This window comes from Perca flavescens, chromosome 9 (assembly GCF_004354835.1).
Source record: "Perca flavescens isolate YP-PL-M2 chromosome 9, PFLA_1.0, whole genome shotgun sequence".
In the NCBI taxonomy this organism is placed as follows: domain Eukaryota; kingdom Metazoa; phylum Chordata; class Actinopteri; order Perciformes; family Percidae; genus Perca; species Perca flavescens.
In genome coordinates this window covers 9639484-9659874 of record NC_041339.1, presented here as the reverse complement: position 1 = coordinate 9659874, position 20391 = coordinate 9639484, and the positions used below count along the sequence as shown (strand labels likewise).

The 20391-nt window shown below is 40.3% G+C and overlaps 1 protein-coding gene across 1 annotated transcript in view; it reads right to left on the bottom strand.

Annotated features, from left to right (window-relative positions):
- Positions 1-235: 235 nt before the first annotated feature.
- Positions 236-20391, bottom strand: part of scp2b (sterol carrier protein 2b) — a 33167-nt gene continuing 13011 nt past the window's right edge. Inside the window, exons 3-5 of the mRNA XM_028588569.1 lie at positions 17909-18038; positions 17008-17087; positions 236-930 (exon numbers count right to left, since the gene is read on the bottom strand). Coding sequence (XP_028444370.1) covers positions 835-930; positions 17008-17087; positions 17909-18038 — 306 coding nt within the window. The 3' untranslated portion in view covers positions 236-834. The remainder of the gene's footprint in view (positions 931-17007; positions 17088-17908; positions 18039-20391) is intronic.

Genomic DNA, 20391 nt, shown 5'->3' with positions numbered 1-20391 from the left:
GATCATGTGAATTTAACATCTACCACACTGAATAAACCCTAAAGCTTAAACATCAGGCCAATACAGTATTTTCATTTTAACATCCATAAATTCACCATTACTATTTGATCATAAAAGTCAAGAAGCCCTCATTTTAAAAATCAGGGCCAGCATAGAATCCTAAAGTCAATGGCATTACTTAAGTGTGTGTGCTAAATACAATTACTGCTTAAGAAAAACAGACCCACGTCAAGAACACATTGCAGCAAAAGAAAATTTATTAAGTAGAAATCCTTTTAGAGGTTCATACAATAATGATAGTACAGCAGAAAAGTACAACCCCCTCTGTTAAAACATTGCGCGATCACAGTAAAAAACATGTTATTGGCTAAAAACCTTAGAGCGAACTGCAAGTCTTGGACGAGGAGGCACTTAGGCTGCTGTCCATGATTGTGGAAAATTACATCAATCTGCTCTACTCAAAACATTTCCAGACACAGTACACTAAAAGAAAGATTTCTTTAGCAACAGACATGGGAAGTTATTGAAAACTGGACATAAACTGAATTAGTATCTGTAAGTATGGAGCACTTGTCACTACTCTAGTGTACTGAGTATTATTGTGAGAGGGACTTAATTAGAGAATCTGTCTATCTTATTCTCCAGTTATATTGGCAGGGCTGCTGACTCCCCTGGTCAATCAGTGAGGTCGCTTGTAGACAAAGTGGTTCAGACCTGTAATGAGAAGCTTTACAGACCTTTGAGATTTATCTGAAACCAGACTTGCTGTAATATTCTTCGTGGTTAACTATTCAGTGTTCAGAGGTGTAGTTGCAGCTAGCTCCGACATCTCATCTACAGCTTGGCGTTGCCCGGCTGCAGCTGCAGGCTCTGCAGCTTCATGGCCAGTCCCATGTTCCCCGTGATCTTCAGCTTGCCCTGGAAAAACGCCTGTGAAACAGAGAGGGAAAAATGTCATCCAGACAGTTGTGAATCTGAAGTACGGTTCAGTCTGTATTGGAGAGAACTACATGCTGCTAGTTTTAAGAGATACTGTGAGAGATTAACTCAACCCAGGGAAAGTGGGACACAGCAAAAACTACAAAAAAGCTGATGAAATGTCAGGAAACTGCATGACACACAGGCACAGAATGGGTAGAGTTAGATAAATGAATGTTTGTGGACCGGAGTGCAGGAGGTAATGATTTAACCACTCTGAATGAGCAGAAATTCTTAGAATATTAAAAAAGTTCTCAGAAGGAAATAGAAAACTTTTTTCATAGTGTGACAGAAATTGTAGAACTGAAATTATCAATTTTTCTTTTGTATTAAAAACATCATGCAAATGGACAACCTGTCCAAACTCTAAATGTTGGGGGATAAAGCAGTGGAAAAACTGCATTTGGAGCATGTACAGCTGTCCTTCATGACATAAACAGTGCAGTGATGGCTTTTGTGGGGGACTCCTGATAATGTAACTGCTGTAAATGGCTGTGTACTGATGGCAGAGAGGTGGTCATGACATAAATCTTCCAGTACAAATGACCTTGGTTGACCTCATGATTCACTGCTTTTGCAAAGCACAATGTTTTTGGAGAACACAGCATGAAAATCATGAAAGAGAATACAATAAGATAAGATGAAGGTTTAATTCATTCCTCACTGAAAAATTATGTATGGGCAAATGCTGCAAAAAGATAAAAACTGGAGACCACTTTGGCATCACCAAGGTAAAAAAATAAAATAAAAATTGAAGTTTAGCACAAAAAAAACATAATTACCATTATCAGGATATATGAGACTAATCTTGAAGGAAATGGCTATTGCTATTTTTTTATATTTTTCTTATCAATCAATCAATCAATCAATCAATCAATCAAAATGTATTTATATAGCACTTTACAGCAACCAACATGTATCCAAAGTGCTAAACATCAGAAACCAAGAGTAAAAACATATATACAATAGAAAGAATGAACATAGAAAACAGTAAAATCAGAAAAGGTTACAAAGAAACAGAAGAATGAAATTGTCACACCACTGCTACGTATTAAAAGCCAGACTAAACAGGTAAGTTTTGAGTTTGGACCTAAAAAGAGCTACATCTGTGGTAGTGTGATTATCAGGGGGTAACTTGTTCCAGAGTCTCGGGGCAGCAACAGCAAAAGCCTGATCACCCCACCGTTTATACCTTGACCTTGGCACTGATTTGAAGAACGCAATGACCGGTTGTGCTCCCACAAAGTTAACATTTCAGACAAATACTCCGGGGCCAGACCATTTAAGGCCTTGAAAGCAAACAATACAATCTTAAAATCTATTCTAAAATGCACAGGGAGCCAATGTAGGGTGTAGAGAACGGGAGAGATATGTGCACGTCTAGATGTATTTGTTAAAAAGCGAGCAGCAGCATTTTGCACAAGTTGAAGACGTGAGATGGAGGTCTGATTCAGACCAACATAAAGAGCATTACAGTAATCCAACCTTGAACTAACAAAAGTATGAATCGCCTTTTCTAGATCATGCCTGTTAAGGAAGGGCTTAACTTTAACCTATTTAAATCCCATGAAAAGACAAAAACAAACAATGAATCAATCGGTCTCTCAATCTTTCCAACTTTCTTTACCCATTTGTGGCTCTCAGGCCCAATTCCATTTTTTTTCTCAGCTTAGTTGTTTTTTAACAACCGTACTCATACAAGAGTAAAGAGTGCATTTCTTGGATTAATACACGTTTAATGTTCTAGTGAGTTTTTCCAGCAGCATGATGGTGTATGTGGGATTGAGTCCAAATAAGATAAAGAGTGTGTGTGTGTGTGTGTTTTAAGATGCAAGATTTGTTTTTAATAGTTATTGGACAACAAGATCCTGGCACATAGTAATAATATATATCAGGCTTTGGATATACACAATACTTAGTAGGATCAATTAAAGGTACAATATGTAATATATTTACTGTAATAAATCCAAAAATGACCCCAATGCATCATCAGATATTAAGGAAACATGTTAAGTTTAAATACTATCTTTTCTGACAACAATGGTAATGTCCGTTCTGTGACAGAATATCGGTTTGTGTTTTGGCCTGTGTGTTGTTATCAACTGCCCAGTTTGACAGCCAGGCCGGGTTGCCAAATATACCTGTAAAAACGTAAACCCAGCGCACTACAGCTGTAACATTAGTGCAGTCAGTTGCGTGACCGGGTAAATATTGGAGATGTATTTTAAAGATGGAGAAAGCTTAAAGCAGTGGTTCTCAAACTTTTTTCGTCATTCCCCACTTTGGACAAGGCTGAATTTTCAAGCCCCACCTGCCCCCATCGCCCCAAAAGATGCTAATGAAATATGCAACAAGCTTAAAATGTTCCAGTAGTATCAGTATAGTAACAATTTGTATCTAAATACAAACTAATGATCTACATCCAATAACAAAAGTTAAAAAAATAAAGAAAATAAAAGTGCAGCTGTGTCAAAATTTGTATTAAGTTCAAAAATAGAAAATAAATAAAAGTGCCACTTTGCAATCTGTTAAAAAAAAGAAGAGAAATCCATTTGGCAAGACAGGTCTATTTATCCCTGCATTAGTGGCTGCAAGGAGCCTGTTTTGCATTGCACAATTTCTTAAAGCGGGGTGGCAGGCTTGATACTGCCACTCTTAAGTCATGCTCAATGTTCAGCTGAGATCTGTACTTTGTTTTCAATGATGCAACAGCTGAAAAGCCCATCTCATAGAGATATGATGTGGCATAATAATATAATCCAATAAAATAAGATATATTACACTGCAAAATGAGCACTTTTATTACACTGCATAATGAGCACTTTTACTTTTGGTACTTTAAGTACAGTATATTTGATAATACTTTTGTACTATTACTTAAGAACAATGTTGAATGCAGGACTTGTAACTGACAAGTAATTTGTAACTCTACACTGTTTTTTTTCTACTTTTACTGCAATACATGATCTGTCTTCCACCTCTGTAGATCAACAACAACAGTCGTGCATGAATAGCTGCAGCTGTGTTTAACACTGAAAACACACAGTTCAGTTCAGCATTTACTCAGGGCTCTCAAGGTTTTTCGGAAGTACCTCCTTAAATGTGTGACACTTGAGAACCCTGGTTTACTTGCAACTCCGCTACAGTAGCAGCGAACCTTACGTTACCTGCCGGTCACATCGTCTCTAAACGGTCCGCTCACAGTGAAGTCCTGCACGGATCAACAGATGTTAGAGTCCGGCGGCTGCTCGCTCCGTTTGTTATAATACGCACCGAGCAGATTAATGGAGCCGCTCGGTGTTTGGCTAGCTAATAAGCCGTTAGCCTGTTACCTTGAGCTTTGTCTGAAGACCTGAAGACGCCCAGTGGCCAGCCAGGCTTGACACACCTGACACATTCTGCACATCCTCCGATCAGTTTGACCGCTAACCCCCCATTGTTGTGTCCATTGACATATATAATAATATTGTCCATTCATCAATTAGCCTACATTAGTAACAGTTCATTTTGTTACGTATGAACTTAATCCTAGGAAAGGCGAAAAATATAAGACCTTTGTAACGAAATCCAATACTTTTAAGGCCTTAATTTGAGATTATCAAATTTAAGATTTTTTCAATGCTTTTAAGATCCCGCGGGTAGCCTATGCTGACACACACAGACACACAGAACACACGCGCGCAGTCACTCTCTAGTCTAATGCACGGTCTTGCCTGGGTGTTGGGATGTCTGGATAAAGATACTGTATATAGGCATAAAAAGGAAAATTTCCTCCCGTTTGGCGCGCCCCACCTGTCACGTCTCTATTCCCCACCAGTGGGGCGCGCCCCACACTTTGAGAACCGCTGGCTTAAAGGAACACGCCGACTTATTGGGAATTTAGCTTATTCACCGTAACCCCCAGAGTTAGACAAGTCGATACATACCCTTCTCATCTCTGTGCGTGCTGTAAGGCTGTCTGACGGCTCCAGCGGCATCAGGCCAGCACAGAACATGCAGGTGACTGGTTCCAGTAATCCTACTGCTCCGAATAAGTGACAAAATAACACCAACATGTTCCTATTTACATGTTGTGATTTGTAGAGTCACAGCGTGTACAAAAAACAACGTAACATGAGACACAGCCGTCTTCTAACTGTAAACAAACCGGGAACTATATTCTCAGGCGGAAGAATATAGTACTTGGGCGGAGTGATATGCTCGCAGCAAGCCTGTCTGAGAATATAGTTCCCGGTTTGTTTACTGTTATTTTCCTCCTGAAGAGTTAGCTAAGCATTAGCTTCAGGCTAATTTATCACGGCTACAAGGGACAGGCATTTTATGTCATTTCAACATTTGTGTACTCAAATTGAATTATATAGCTAGTACCCAAGTTGGTTACTTGCAAAAACAATTGAGACACAGCCAGTACAGTGATCCCGACTGGTCCTGGCTAATGCTGCCATGTTACCCTGCGGTAACACTGCTAACGTTACCGGAGGACCAGGCAAGCGGGCCACGGCTGTTTGCAACGTGTAGCCTGTTCAGCATCCGTAGTCGACAACGGTGAGTTATTTTAAGCCAAGAGAGGGGGGCTGTAAATCAGGAAGCGATTGTTGCCGTAATTGTAAGCAAATAAAGTGTGTTCAGTTGGAGAGGATGGCAAGGTAGTTTTATTTTTAGCGGTTCTACCGTAATTGTAAGCCGAGGAACTGTGTTTGTCCGTCGGGTGGAGAGGACGGCGAGGTTGTTGTGTGGCCCGGGCCTCCCGGTGCAAGTCGCCCTCGACGACAGTCGCCCCCAATGACCCGGGGAGTGCGCGAAAGCGGGACCCAAAGCCTGACGGTGGGGAGGCAAACGTCATGAGATATCGAGAGGTGTGAGCTGCAAGGTCTGCGGTACATTGCCGTTGCAAATGTAGTGGTTAACAGTTCATCTCCATGCATTTACAGACTACCTTTAACAATTCTTTACAAAACACAAACTTCTCAACCCCCCTGACCACAGGGGACAGCAGAGAGAAATGAGAGAGTGACTGAGAGGGTGGAGGGGGGGAGGCAGTTGTGGTGGTTGAAGGGGCAGGGGAGGTGATTAAGTTGTTGTAAATGGTGTCATAGGCGCCGATTTATGTTTTCCTCTGTGGGTGCTCACAGGCGCACACCCTTTAAAAAAAAAAAAAATAGTCAAAAATTGGTTGCATTTCAGAACCTTAGGAAATGGACAGCGGTTGACACAAACACACACACCTATTAACTCGATAATGAAGCCATAAAGTAGGCTTTCAACTCAGGACAGCGCCACTTCTCACAAATACAGATAGGATTGGAGATGAAAAGACACGTAACCGCGATCAGCTTTGTGGGAAATTAAGAGTCAATGACACCGACATAATCAATCACACTATGACAGACGCTCCACTTAGCACCAACTGCAATGTTTAATTTTAAATTAATGTAGCCTACTGGCACACACTTGGGTGCTTGAGCTCCGGAGCACCCACGGTATCGGCGCCTATGAATGGTGTTGATTTTGGATTTAAAAAGTGAGAGAAAAGAGTTGCATTTGTCCACTGTGAAGGTGGGTTAAGAATTTTGTTTATTGTAGAAAACCAGGGGAGCACGCAAAAGCAAAAACCAAAACATAACGGTAGGAGGCAAACATCAGTAAATATTGAGAAGTGTGAGCTGCAAGGTCTGTGGTACATTCCCATTAGGGGTGCACAATATATCGACTCAATATCGTTATTGCGATATCACGTTGCGCGATATTATACCGGAAGTCTCACGATAATTACGCGATATTTTGTTTACGTTGCATCCCGTCCGACATGTAACCAAAGAGTATAGAAGCAACAAGAGGAGAAACTCAATAGAACATTGTGTTGCATTCGGTCAAGATGGCGGAGCTGCACTCAATAGACCGTTCCATTGCAAGCTGCAGCACAACGTTCTACTGAGTTTAACCTCTTGTTACGTCTACACTCTTTGAAAACCTCTCGAAAAATACACTTCCCTTGGTAGCGTTGCAATTCCCCGACTCATTTCCTGGTTCTCCATAAACAACATAAAATCAAGGAGAGGGTTAACTTCTCCTGCTCCAGATTTCCCACCGTGTTCAGAAAGAATAGGGGAGACACTTTGGTTCTCTCACTATAACGTTAGAGTCGCTACTCACTCCGAAGAAAAACGCCGTCACTCTCTCACTCTACCTCGCTCTACCACACACACACACATCGGCTGGCTCGACGCACACACCAGCGGAGAAGTATAAACAAACATCAGGTGCGTGGAGTGCCTTATTTAGGTGCCACTTAAATGCCTGCGCTTCTCTCTGAAAACGGACGTTAGAGGGAACTCAACTGAAACATTGCCGCACGGGAGGCTAGTTAACAAACACTTGGCATTAGCGTTAGCTAGCTAGTTAGCGATACACCTGACAGCAGGTAACGTGAGCCTACCGTTAGCTAGCAGTTAACCGAGCATTTTAACAGAGTAAAAAATGAGGTTAAAATGACAGCTTAACGGTGAAGAGTTTGTCTGTATTTCACTTGAGAGAACTGTAACACCAGACTGTAGCTGCCGTTGTTTGAAAAACAGCACAGACTGAGCCTCGCCAGCCTCGTGCTGCATTCAAAGAAATTGTAAAATACGCTTTCCCATACAGTGTTTGGCCCATTGACATATTATATAAGGTTTGGCCTCGCCAGCCTCATGCTGCATTCAAAGTAATTGTAAAATACCTTTTCCCAGCCAGTGTTTTTTTCGTTAACAGGAATTTACTGGTGAAATAAGATAGTTATAAGTTAATGTTATTACATTTTTTAATATATATATATATATATATATATATATATATATATATATATATATATATATATATATATAATTCTTTCAATTCAGGCAACATTTTAAATGTATTGTTTTAGCACTGGGAAATATGAAATCTATTTTTGATGTGTTTTCCCATAACTTTGGCAATTTTACATATGTTTAAAAATATCGAAATTAATATCAATATCAAAATATTCATCATCGATATTGCAATATCACATTTTTTTCAATATCGTGCACCCCTAATTCCCATTGCAAATATGCCATTCACATTGAGTAAAAGGGCCAAAACTTGTCTACGTTGATTATAGCGCCCCCTAATGGCTGATCTTCGCCACATTTTGTACAGAACGGCATGCCAAATGAGCATCACAAGTTTTGTGTTGATTGGCAGAGATATTGCAATTGCAAATTTCCCATTTAAATGCATTGAGTTATTGGCCAAAACACAAACGTTGATTATAGCGCCCCCTAATGACAGAGCTTTGCCAAATTTGGTACAGAGGGTAACATTTAATTTGGCCGAGGTATACAATATGATATGTGTGTGGTACCTAGCTAGGAAAATTTGTTCGTCAAATGCGCATACTTAACATAACAAAATTCTTTTAATAACTTTTGGTCAGGTCCATCTGTAGATGCTATGTACCAGGTTTAGTGCAGATCAGTCGAACTGCCTAGGACAAGTTGGAAAAAGTTGGTTTTGCGTATTGCCCAAAAAACTTTTAAGCAGAAATGGCCGTGGCCTATATCATGAATCTAGACTTGGATCCCATAGGCCACACCCACTTTGACCCCTCAGTACCCCACTCTAGGGTTGGCCTCAAGAGTGGCCTAGATGGTACCCATCAAATTTTGTAAAAGTCAGATGAGCCGTTCATGAGATATAAACTTTTTGTACTTGCACTCCCTAGTGACCAATTTCCGTAAACGCGTGGGGGACCTCCAGAGGGTCATGGCAAACAAGAATCTAAAGTTTGGCATTGATAGCATTCATTTTGTCCGAGATATAGCAAAGTTGGTGTTTTCATAGTTAGCTACACAAATTTGTTTGTGCGTAATATACGCAATTTGTATCCTATAAAAATTATTTTAATAACTTTTTGTAAGGTCCATCTGGAGATGCTACCTGCCAAATTTCATGCCAAGTGGTCGCACGGTCTACACTCTAAGAAATATCTGTATATTAACAGTTGTATGACTGTATATTTTAACAGAAATTGTCCTTAGTACGTGATTCACAGGTGTAGTTCGGTTAATTTACACTTTGAATTGCATTATGGGAACTTCATCTCTGCCAAATCTGTTTCTGGCGGCCATATTCCATCCATGTACAAAGTGGGATAAAGCGGTACGATTTTGACCTGCATTTCAGCGGTAAGTAATTTTATGGAAAATATTAACAAGTGACTGTTTTCTTAGCAGTATTAGTTTTGAAAGGTTATATTGTCTGTTTTGGTAGCATTCAATTCTTAATTTTTGATGGTTAATGCTAATATGGTTAGCTAAAATTAATGTTAGCTAACATGAGCTAGTGTTCACAACTGCATTACCATGTGCTATTAATCAGCACTTTGAGATTTGGAGATTAAAAAACTGATTTTTTTACCAACTAAGCAGCTTTGTATGAGGTATTTTCTGTAGCGTTAGGTCAAATAAGAACCCATTATGCCCTGCTTCAACATTATTTTTTGGCTCCTTATGAATTATTTACACTACATTGTCCGTATTTTTAATCTGAGCGGGACTTTTGTGGCTCATGAAACATTAAAGCTGCAAGCAGCAATGGACAGGCCCTCGCGCCTCTATGGGCATCGGGGTTACTGGCGGACGCCGCTCCTTGTGACCGTGCATTTGCACAGCACTCGGACACTGCAAATCGTCACCAATGAAAAGGGAACTCTCTGCTGAGTTCATTGATACCTCACATAAGACTCTACCTTAAAGCGGTCACCATTTATGAAAGGGGCGTGGTTTAAGCATTGGGAGCAGGCCAAACCATCACCAATGAATAAGGAAGTCTCTGCTGAATTCATTGATACCTCACATGAGACTCTACCATAAACGGGTCACCATTTATGAAAGGGAGCGTGGCTAAGCACACAGGGGCAGGCCAAACAATCACCAATGAATAAGGAACTCTCTGCTGAGTTCAATGATACCTCACATAGGGCTGGGCGATATGGCTGAAAACTGTATCACGATATAAGTGTTTCATATCGGTCGATATCGATAATTATTGATATTTTTTATGACCTATTTAAAATAATGACCAGGAGAAAAATATATTAAATTTAAACATTTTTATTTTAAACTTAACCTTCCTCTGATTATAATCCCCTCAGTTATAAAAGCAGAAATGTCAACACAACCATGGAAAACACTCTAATTAAAATGTAAACATAGGTCTAAAATCACAATGAACACTTATCTCTTAACATTAAGATGCAAAATTAAAGAATAAGTAAGAAATGCTTAATAAAGTGTAATAAACACGGTTTGACGACATTGGTCTGTCTACGGTCAGACATTGACACTGATTTTTCCTGTTTGCTTCACAACCTCTGGTTTCTTCTGATGAAGAAAAACAAGTTATCGAAAGTTTTATTGACTGCATTTTCTATCGATATTGATTACGTGTCTATCGCGAGACATCGTTATCGTTTTATCGCCCAGCCCTAACTTCACACAAAGGTATGCCTTAAACGGTTGAAATGCTATGAAAGGGGTGTGGCTTAAGCATAGGGGGTGGGCCAAACCATCACCAATGAAGAAGGAACTCTTTGCTGAGTTCAATGACACCTCACACAAGACTACCTTAAACGGTTCAAATGTTATGAAAGTGGCCGTGGCCTGAGTAAGTGGGCATGGTTATATTATAGGGGGCAGCTCAGTATCACATGTATTACCTGCGGACACCGCTCCTTGCGACCGTGCATTTGCGCGGCACTCAGAAGCCGCAAACTGTCACCAATGAAAAGGGAACTCCCCGCCAAGTTCAACGATACCTCACACAAGACTCTACGTCATACGGTTCATTAGCTGTGAAAGGGGGCGTGGCTAAAGCATAGGGGGCGGGTCCAACAATCACCAATTAAAAAGGAAGTCTGTGCTGAGTTCAATGATACCTCACATAAGACTACCTTAAACGGGTCAAAAGTTATGAAAGGGGGCGTGGCTTAACCATAGGGGGCGGGTCAAACCATCACCAATTAAAAAGGAACTCTGCTGAGTTCAATTATACCTCACACAAGACTCTACCTTAGATGGGTAAGGTTTTATGAAAGGGGGGGGTGGCTTAACCAGAGGGGTGGGCCAAACCATCACCAATGAATAAGGAAGTCTGTGCTGAGTTCAATGATATCTCACACAAGGGTCTACATGAAACGGGTCATTAGTTATAAAAGGGGGCGTGGCTAAAGCATAGGGGGCGGGCCAAACCATCACCAATGAAGAAGGAACTCTCTGCTGAGTTCATTGATACTTCACACAAGGGTCAACCTTAAATGGTTCAAATGTTATGGAACGTGGTTCAAGTTAGGGGCGGGTCAAACCATCACCAATTAAAAAGGAAGTCTTTGTTGAGTTCAATGATACCTCACAAAACACGGGTCATTAGTTATAAAAAAATGGTAAACTCAAGTTACAACAACTTCTTTGTTCATCGCTAAACACTCAAAATGGCAGCCACGCCACGCCCACACCGTCTGACGAAAAGTTTTTCTTTTAATAACTTTTCATCGTTAAGGTGTTGGGATGTTGCAGACCAAGTTTGAAGTCCATCGGATGAAATTTCTAGGAGGAGTTTGTTAAAGTATAGCACCTTGACTTTTCTAGGGGGTGCTAGCGAGCCATTTTTGTGCGCCTATTCCCAAAACCCTTAAAATACGTAAATTTTCACCAGATTTGATGCGACCGCCAAATTTGGTGAGTTTTTGAATATATTAAGCCCCTCAAAAAGCCAATTAATTTGACAGGAAAATAATAATTAAAGCTGCGAGCAGCGATGGACGGGCCCTCGCGCGTCGGGGTTGGCGCGGCACTCAGACGCCGCGAATCGTCAACAATGAAAAGGGAACTCCCCGCCGAGTTCAACGATAGCTCACACAAGACTCTACGTCATACGGTTCATTAGCTGTGAAAGGGGGCGTGGCTAAAGCATAGGGGGAGGGTCCAACATCACCAATTAAAAATGAAGCCTCTGCTGAGATGAATGATACCTCACACAAGACTCTACCTTAAACGGTTCAAATGTTATGAAAGGGGGCGTAGCTTATGCATAGGGGGCGTGGCAAACCATCACCAATGAAGGAGGAAGTCTCTGCTGAGTTCAATGACACCTCACACAAGACTCTACCTTAAACGGTTCAAATGTTATGAAAGGGGGCGTGGCTAAAGTTTAGGGGGCGGGTCAAACCATCACCAATTAAAAGGGAAGTCGGTGCTAAGTTTAAAAAGAAGTCTATGCTGAGTTCAATGATACCTCACACAAGGGTATACCTTAAAAAGTTCAAAGGTTATGAAAGGGGGCGTGGCCTGAGTAAGTGGGCGTGGTCATATTATAGGGGGCAGCTCAGTATCAAACGTAGACCACACATTCTGAGTTTCATGCAAATCGGATGATGTTTGTCATATAAGGCGCATTTCCTCTTGCCAGCGGGGGGCGCTATGACCAAAACTCAATTTTGGCCTGTAGGTGTCCTCAGGCCTGGACCCTTGTCAATCGTGAGAAATTTCGGGCAGATACGACAATGTACACTCAAGTTACAATAACTTCTTTGTTCATCGCTAAACACTCAAAATGGCTGCCACGCCACTCCCACACCGTCTGACGAAAAGTTTTTCTTTTAATAACTTTTCATCGTTAAGGTGTTGGGATGTTACAGACCAAGTTTGAAGTCCATCGGATGAAATCTCTAGGAGGAGTTCGTTAAAGTATAGCACCTTGACTTTTAGGCCTACTTCCTGTTGCCACTAGAAGGCGCTATGACTTTAAGTAAATATTGGCCATTATTTGTCCTCAGGGTTGGACTCTTATGAATCCTGAAAAGTTTCGAGGTAATCGGACAACGTTCACTCGAGTTACACCCACTTCCTGTTTCGGCGGCGAAACGCACAAAATGGCCGCCCCGCCACAGCCACGCCCTATGACGAAAAGTTTTTCTTTTAACAACTTTTCATCTGTAACGTCTTAAGATGGCACAGACCGAGTTTGAAGTTGATCGGATGAAATCTCTAGGAGGAGTTCGTTAAAGTACGACATATGGAAATGGCCAAAATCGCACTAATTTCGAACTTTGAAATCAAAAAGGCGGACTTCCTGTTGGGTTTAGGGTATGGCTGTAATGAAGTTTTTTGTACATCTTGACATGTTACATATGTGTACCAAGTTTCGTGAGTCTACGTTAAACGCACTGCAGGGGCTAAATTTTTTTTAACTTTCTAGGGGGCGCTAGCGAGCCATTGTTGTGCGCCTCTTCGCGAAACCCTTAAAATACGTACATTTTCACCAGACTTGATGCGTCCGTTAATTTTGGTGAGTTTTTGAATATGTTAAGGCCCTCAAAAAGCCAATTCATTTGACGGGAAAAAGAATAGAAAGAAACAAACAAACAATAATTCCTTCAGTTTCAATAGGGCCTTCGCCGCTGTCGATGCTCGGGCCCTAACTAGAACTGCAAGCAGTTATGACGGGGCCCAAGCCTACGATGCCAGTTGCCTCCGATGCCAGTCGTCCCCGACGCCCCGGGGAGCCGCGCCAGTCGCCCCCGATGACATGGGAAGATGCGCCAATGCGGAACTTGGTGAATATCGAGAGGTTTGATGCACAAGGTCTGTGGTACTCTGCCGTTGCAAATGTAGTGGTTAGCAGTTCGTCTCCACGCATGTACAGACTACCTTTAACAATTCTCTACTTTAAACAAACTTCTTAACCCCCCTGACCACATGGGACAGCAGAGAGAAATGAGAGCGTGACTGAAAGGGTGGAAGGGGGTAGGCAGGTGTGGTGGTTGAAAGAGCAGGGGAGGTGGTCAGGTTGTTGTAAATGGTGTCATAGGCGCCAATTGATGTTTTCCTCCGAGGGTGCTCACAGGTGCACGTCGTTTAAAAAAAGATAAAGTAGTCAAAAGTTGTTTGCATTTTAGAACCTTAGGAAATGGACAGCGGCCGACACGAACACACGGCTATTAACTCGATAATAAAGCCGTAAAGTAGGCTTTCAACTCAGGACAGAGCCACATCTCACAAATACAGATAGGATTTGAGATGAGAAGTTTAACTGACACGTGACCGCAATCAACTTCGTGGGAAATTAAGAATCAATGCTACCGACATAACAAATCACACTATGACAGACTCTCCACTTAGCACCAACTGCAATGTTTAATTGCACGGTATCAGGGTATATGAATGGTGTTGATTTTGAATTGAAAAAGTGGGAAAAAGTTATATTTTGTCCACTGTGAAGATTGTAGAAACTTTGTCAGGTGGGTTAAGAAGTTTCTTTATTGTAGAACACCAGGGGAGCACGCAAAAGCGAAAACCAAAACCTAACGGTAGGAGGTAAACATCAGTAAATATTGAGAAGTGTGAGCTGCAAGGTCTTTGATACATTCCCATTGCAAATATTCCATTAACATTGATTAACAGGGCAAAACACTTATATGTTGATTATAGCGTCCCCTAATGGCCGATCTTTGCCAAATTTGGTACAGCCCCTCAGAACGACATGCCGAACGTGCACCACAAATTTTGTGTTGATTGCTTTTACTGTGGCAGAGATATTGCAATTGCAAATTTCCCATTGAAATGCATTGAGAAAATTGGCGGGAAAGAAATAAACGTTGCTTATAGCGCCCCCTAAAGGCCGATCTTCGCCAAATTTGGTACAGAGTATCGTCGTGAGATGTTGAACAAGGACCTCAAGTTATTTGCTGATAACGTTTAATTTGGCCGAGATATGATATATGTGTGTGGTAGCTAGCTAGGAAAATGTGTTTTGTCGTCAAATGCGCATACTTTAATGTAACAAAATTCCTTCAATAACTTTTTGTCAAGTCCATCTGGAGATGCTATCTACCAACTTTAATGTTAACAAAATTCCTTCAAGGAAATGGATGTAAAAATTTCTAATTTTGTCAAGTCCATCTGGAGATGCCTATCCATCTACCAAATTTTTGTGCAGTGGTGAATCTAGAGTTGGGTCACATTGGGTCCCATAGGCCACGCCCACTTTGACCCCTCGGTACTCCATTCTAGGGATGGCCTCAAAAATTGGCCCCAGATGGTACATCAAATATTCGGATGAGCCGTTCATGAAAAACTTTTTGTAGTTGTAGCGCCCCCTAGAGACCAATTTTTGTAAAACGCATAGGGTACCTCCAGAGGGTCATGGCAAAAAATAATCTAAAGTTTGGGGTTGATAGCATTTATTTTGGCTGAGATATGGCAAAGTTTGAAAGGGTTTTCATAGTTAGCTACACAAATTAGTTTGTGCGTTATATGCGCAATTTTTAATCGTACAAAAATTCCTTTTATAACTTTTTGTCAGGTCAGTCTGGGGATGCTAGGTTCCAAGTTTTGTGCAGATCGGTCGCACGGTCTAGGAGGAGTTCGAAAAAGTAGGTTTTTGATAAATCACAATTTTTCACGCATAAAAGTCTAGGCGGAAATGGGCGTGGCCTATATCACGTGATTCAGTTGGATCCAGGGAACGCGTAGATGTATTGTTTTTGAATGTCGGGTGTACGGTGTGGGAGTTATGGGGCCAAACGCGTTTTTGTCTGCTATAGCGCGGTCCTTGCGGGGTTTTGGACCAGTCCTGAAAATGGCAACCCCCCACAATGTACGGTTTAGGCTGCAGTCGGAGTTTTAGGCGGAGAAGAATAATGGAAAATAAAAATAATGAAAAATCCTTACAAAAACAATAGGTCCTTGCAGTTTCACTGCTCGGGCCCTAATAATATATATGATAATATATAAGAAACTTTAAAGTGTTAAATTGAGACCAGAATTTGGTGTGGTGGTAGTCTTTTATTTTACCTGACCGACAGTTCCGTGCCTTTTTTACCATCATCTGATGTGAAAATCTAATTTTCACACAGTCAAATAAATACAAAGAGTGCAGTGATTCAACAGATAAGATTTGACTCAGGTGCTTCTCGACTGTTGGTGTGAGTCAATGTTTAGAGACTAGCCCTTACATTCTGAAGTTCAACTGAAGCAAAAATGAGGCATCAGAGTTTCTTCCAAAGCTACGGTCTTTTAGTACAAAAGTCCCTCTTCATGTAATGGTTCTTCCACAGCAGCTCGGCAAGAAAACACAGTCCAGGAAAACACAGAGGGAATTTCATACTAAAAACATTGCAACTTTGGAAGATACCCACTTGATTTTACTCTATTCTTTTGTTTTGACTGCACTTTCAAATCTGTTTTTGCACAGACAGAAATGTGGATTTTGTCCCCCATCACTTACATTGGAATTGCTTTAGGAAGCGATATCTTTATGGCCAATATGTGGAGGAGAAACAATTACAGCAAATAGAAACCGTTCCAATGCACAGGTAGATGTACAGTATGTGTTGTTTCAAGACATAAAATGTTTACCTATTCTTAAAGACGAAGTGCATCAATATTAACTTTGAGTCAATGAAATAAAGGAATTCATATACTATATATTCATTAGTGAATTTCCCATTTCATAGACACAAGCTGCTCTGACAAAAATAGAGCTGATGCGTGAGTAAAGCACTTAGATGGATGGATGGGCGAGTAAAATCCATATATATATATATATATATATATATATATATATATATATATATATATATATACATACACACACACACCATCCATATATATATATATATATATATATATATATATATATATATATATATATATATATATATATATATATATATATATATATATATATATATATATATATATATATATATATATATATATATATATATTATATACATATACATATATATATATATATATATATATATATATATGTATATGTATATATATATATATAATAGCCAACCCTCATTAAGCGATCATTAACCGTTTCCCACCAAGCCCAGAGGCTCAGACATACTTCACGGCTGGTATAATGGTATAGCCTACTTGTGCCTTCTCTGAATCAGAATCATCATCAATACTACATGCAAACGTGTCCACTCAAACCACACAAAGATTGAATACTCACAGACTGTGGGTTCATCTTCCCTGTCATCAAGGCCAACAAGTCTGTATCTGACATGGCAATGGTGCAATCTGCTTTCTTAGCTGCAAGGCAGAGATACAGGAGATACGCTTAGTTAAAAAACAGAAACAGGCATCTCAGGGATATTTATTCAGTGACTTGCAGGTCTTTGAAGGTGTAAAGGCAAAAAGAAATATAAATGTCTAATAAAGCACACACAGACTAAGCAAAAAAAAAAAAAAACAGTCTGCACAGACCTTGAACTTTAAACTGCATTTCCACCTATAGTTAAGTATTAAAGTGCTCATATTATGCTCATTTTCAGGTTCATAATTGTATTTAGAGGTTATATCAGAATAGGTTTACATGGTTTAATTTTCAAAAAAACACCATATTTTTGTTGTACTGCACACTGCTGCAGCTCCTCTTTTCACCCTGTGTGTGGAGCTCTCTGTTTTAGCTACAGAGTGAGGCATCACACTTCTCTTCCATCTCTATTGGGAGTCGCACATGCGCAGTAGCTAAGTAAGGACTACTACCCAGTCAGAAGCAGAGTATGAGGGCGTGCCATGCTAGCAGCTAGGCGAGCATTATAACGTGTGTTACAAAGTGATGCATGTTCGTCACGAAAGTAAAGGCTGGACTACAATAGAGCCGTTTGGTGCAGTTTGTGAACATTGTTTTCTGTTGGAGATGGTTCCTTTGGGTGGACTTTGGGCTTTTTCACTTTGTAAACCTATAACGTGCACAAAAAAAGATATATAACACAGTAAAAGAAAGGGAAAAAAGACAAAAAGCATAATATGAGCACTTTAACAAAAGTACATTTCACAATAACTTTCCACTGTCACATGAGATAAGAGAAAGCCCTGATACGGTTTAACAGGCCCCTGAGATTTCTTACCTGCGTCATTGTGAACACAGCCTTTGCCGTTCTTCACGTCCACAAACCAAATTGCCTCCTGTCCATCTGGGCCGTCCTTTACTTTGAAGGCAAACACTCCCCCAATCTTTTTCACAAACTGCTCCCCTTCCTGTTCAAAGTACACAGAGATTTTACACACAGTAAACCTTACTAAGTTTTTCCACTACCTATATTTACAAGCTTATAGCATAGTTACTTAGCTAGGGGCCACATATTATCAGGGTCTAGGACTAGGGTTGGGTATCATTTCGGTTTTTCCCATACCTGTGCTAAAACGATTTGTTTTTGTATGTCCTCTTCATCTCCAAGAGCTTCTGCAACACAATTTTGTAAACAAAGCCATCTATCTATAAATTGCAGGAACGTCTGTCTGTGTGTGTGTTATGCGCATATCTCTTGAACCATTAGTCCAATGGATTTAAAACTTGACAGGGGTCTTGCTACGGGCAAATAGTAAGTGCAGTGCCAAGTTTGACGTTGATTGGATGATAAATGCAAAAGATATCATCGGTAAAAGAAGCACACATTGGCTTTACACACACACACACACACACACACACACACACACACACACACACACACACACACACACACACCCCCTTAGGTCTGATTACCCCACAGTTTCATTGTGATATTTTGTGATTACATTCTGAATGTGCAACATTCTCTGTCAGGTAAATCAGGAAGTTAGTAGTATACAGGGGAGTTGCATTTTAAGTGGTTTGGGGTCCTTCTCAAGTACTTTTTGGGGTTTTGGTTTTAATTCTACAAGCAGCAATACCACAGGCCAGCAATCGTCCCGTTCCAAACAGGTACATTTTCAACGGGTACATTTACACTAGTACTGAGACATTTTATGGAGCTGATAGGCTTAATTAGCTTTGTATCAAATCAACGAACGTTCATTAATATAAAATAGTTGTTGCTTTAAGTGTTAAACACATAAATACACACATAATTTAAACAAACATACCTGTCAATATACATAGTATATACTGTCATATCCACCTACCTCAGATATATCAGCAAACGTTTATATTAATTATAATAATAATTCTTTATTTATTCCAGCACCATTTGCACGTTTGCATTATCCAATCCTCAATCCAATAGAGCCGTTTGTTTACATTAGTTAACAACACCTGTTTTCCGTCAAACGTGACGCACCAGAAGAAAAAAAAACGAACGCATACTTTTCTACTTGCAATGGGAAAGTCAATCATTAGCAGATATTCCCGCTCAAAAACCTGCATATATGCGCACATTTTTGGTGGGAAAAGGATATAGGAAACTAACAAGACTGACTTGTAATTCTTATTCATAGGCCTACTATAGAGTCACACACCATTATATAGCCGGTTACGCTGCCACCTGGTGGAGATCCCAATACACTACAAACTTAAAATGGTCAATACTTTAACACAGCTATTTTGGCTGCTATAACTAAACAAAAACGTATTGGCAGATAAAAAACGTGATCAGGGCATCGCTAATGTAAATGGACTGGTTTTATATAGCACTTTTCTAGTCTTAAGGACTACTCAAAGCGCTTTTACATAGTACAGGAACCATTCACACACATTCATACACTCTCATCAGATAAACACTCACACACATTTACACAGGACACTTCGACATGGGACTGCAGGGCCAGGGATCAAACTCCCAAACTTCCGATTGGCAGGGGACTGCTGTACCACTGAGCCACAGCCACACCTCTAATCACACCTCTAATGTATGTTTAATGATATATACACTACCGGTCAAAAGTTTTAGAACACCCCAATTTGTTTTAGTTTTTTATTGAAACTTTAGCAGTTCCAATGAATAGCTTGAAATTGTACAAAAGTGGTGAACTGCCTGAGGTTAAAAAAAATTTAAGGTTACCCAAAACTGAAAAATAATGTACATTTCAGTATTTTACAAAAAGGCCTTTTTCAGGGAACAAGAAATGGTTTAACAATGTAAAGCTGTTCTGCAGGAATGGAAGTTGATCAAGCTTTGAAGTTGGTGCTACCAATTCCCACAGGTGTTCCAACTTGTTTGGATTACTTACAACCCCCTCTGTTTGTATAAAGGTATTGTTGGAACACACTGTGGTACCGTACCCTTGTGAGCATTATTTGAACAGTATTGTACTGCAGAAAGTAGAGTGTTGCTATAAAAGGCAATTAACAATGGAAGAGAGACAGACCATCATAACACTTAAGAATGTTGGTCTTTCCTACAGAGAAATTGCGAAGAAAGTCAGTGAGTACAGTATTCTTCACCATCAAAAGGCACTTAGAAACTGGGGGAAACTGACAGGAAGAGGTCTGGCAGACCCAAAGCCACAACAGAATCAGAAGACAAGTTTCTGAGAGTCAACAGCTTGCGTGATAGGCGGCTCGCAGGACAACAGCTTCAAGCCAACATGGCATCATGACTTTGGGTAAATATACACGCCACTTTCATAAAGCCAA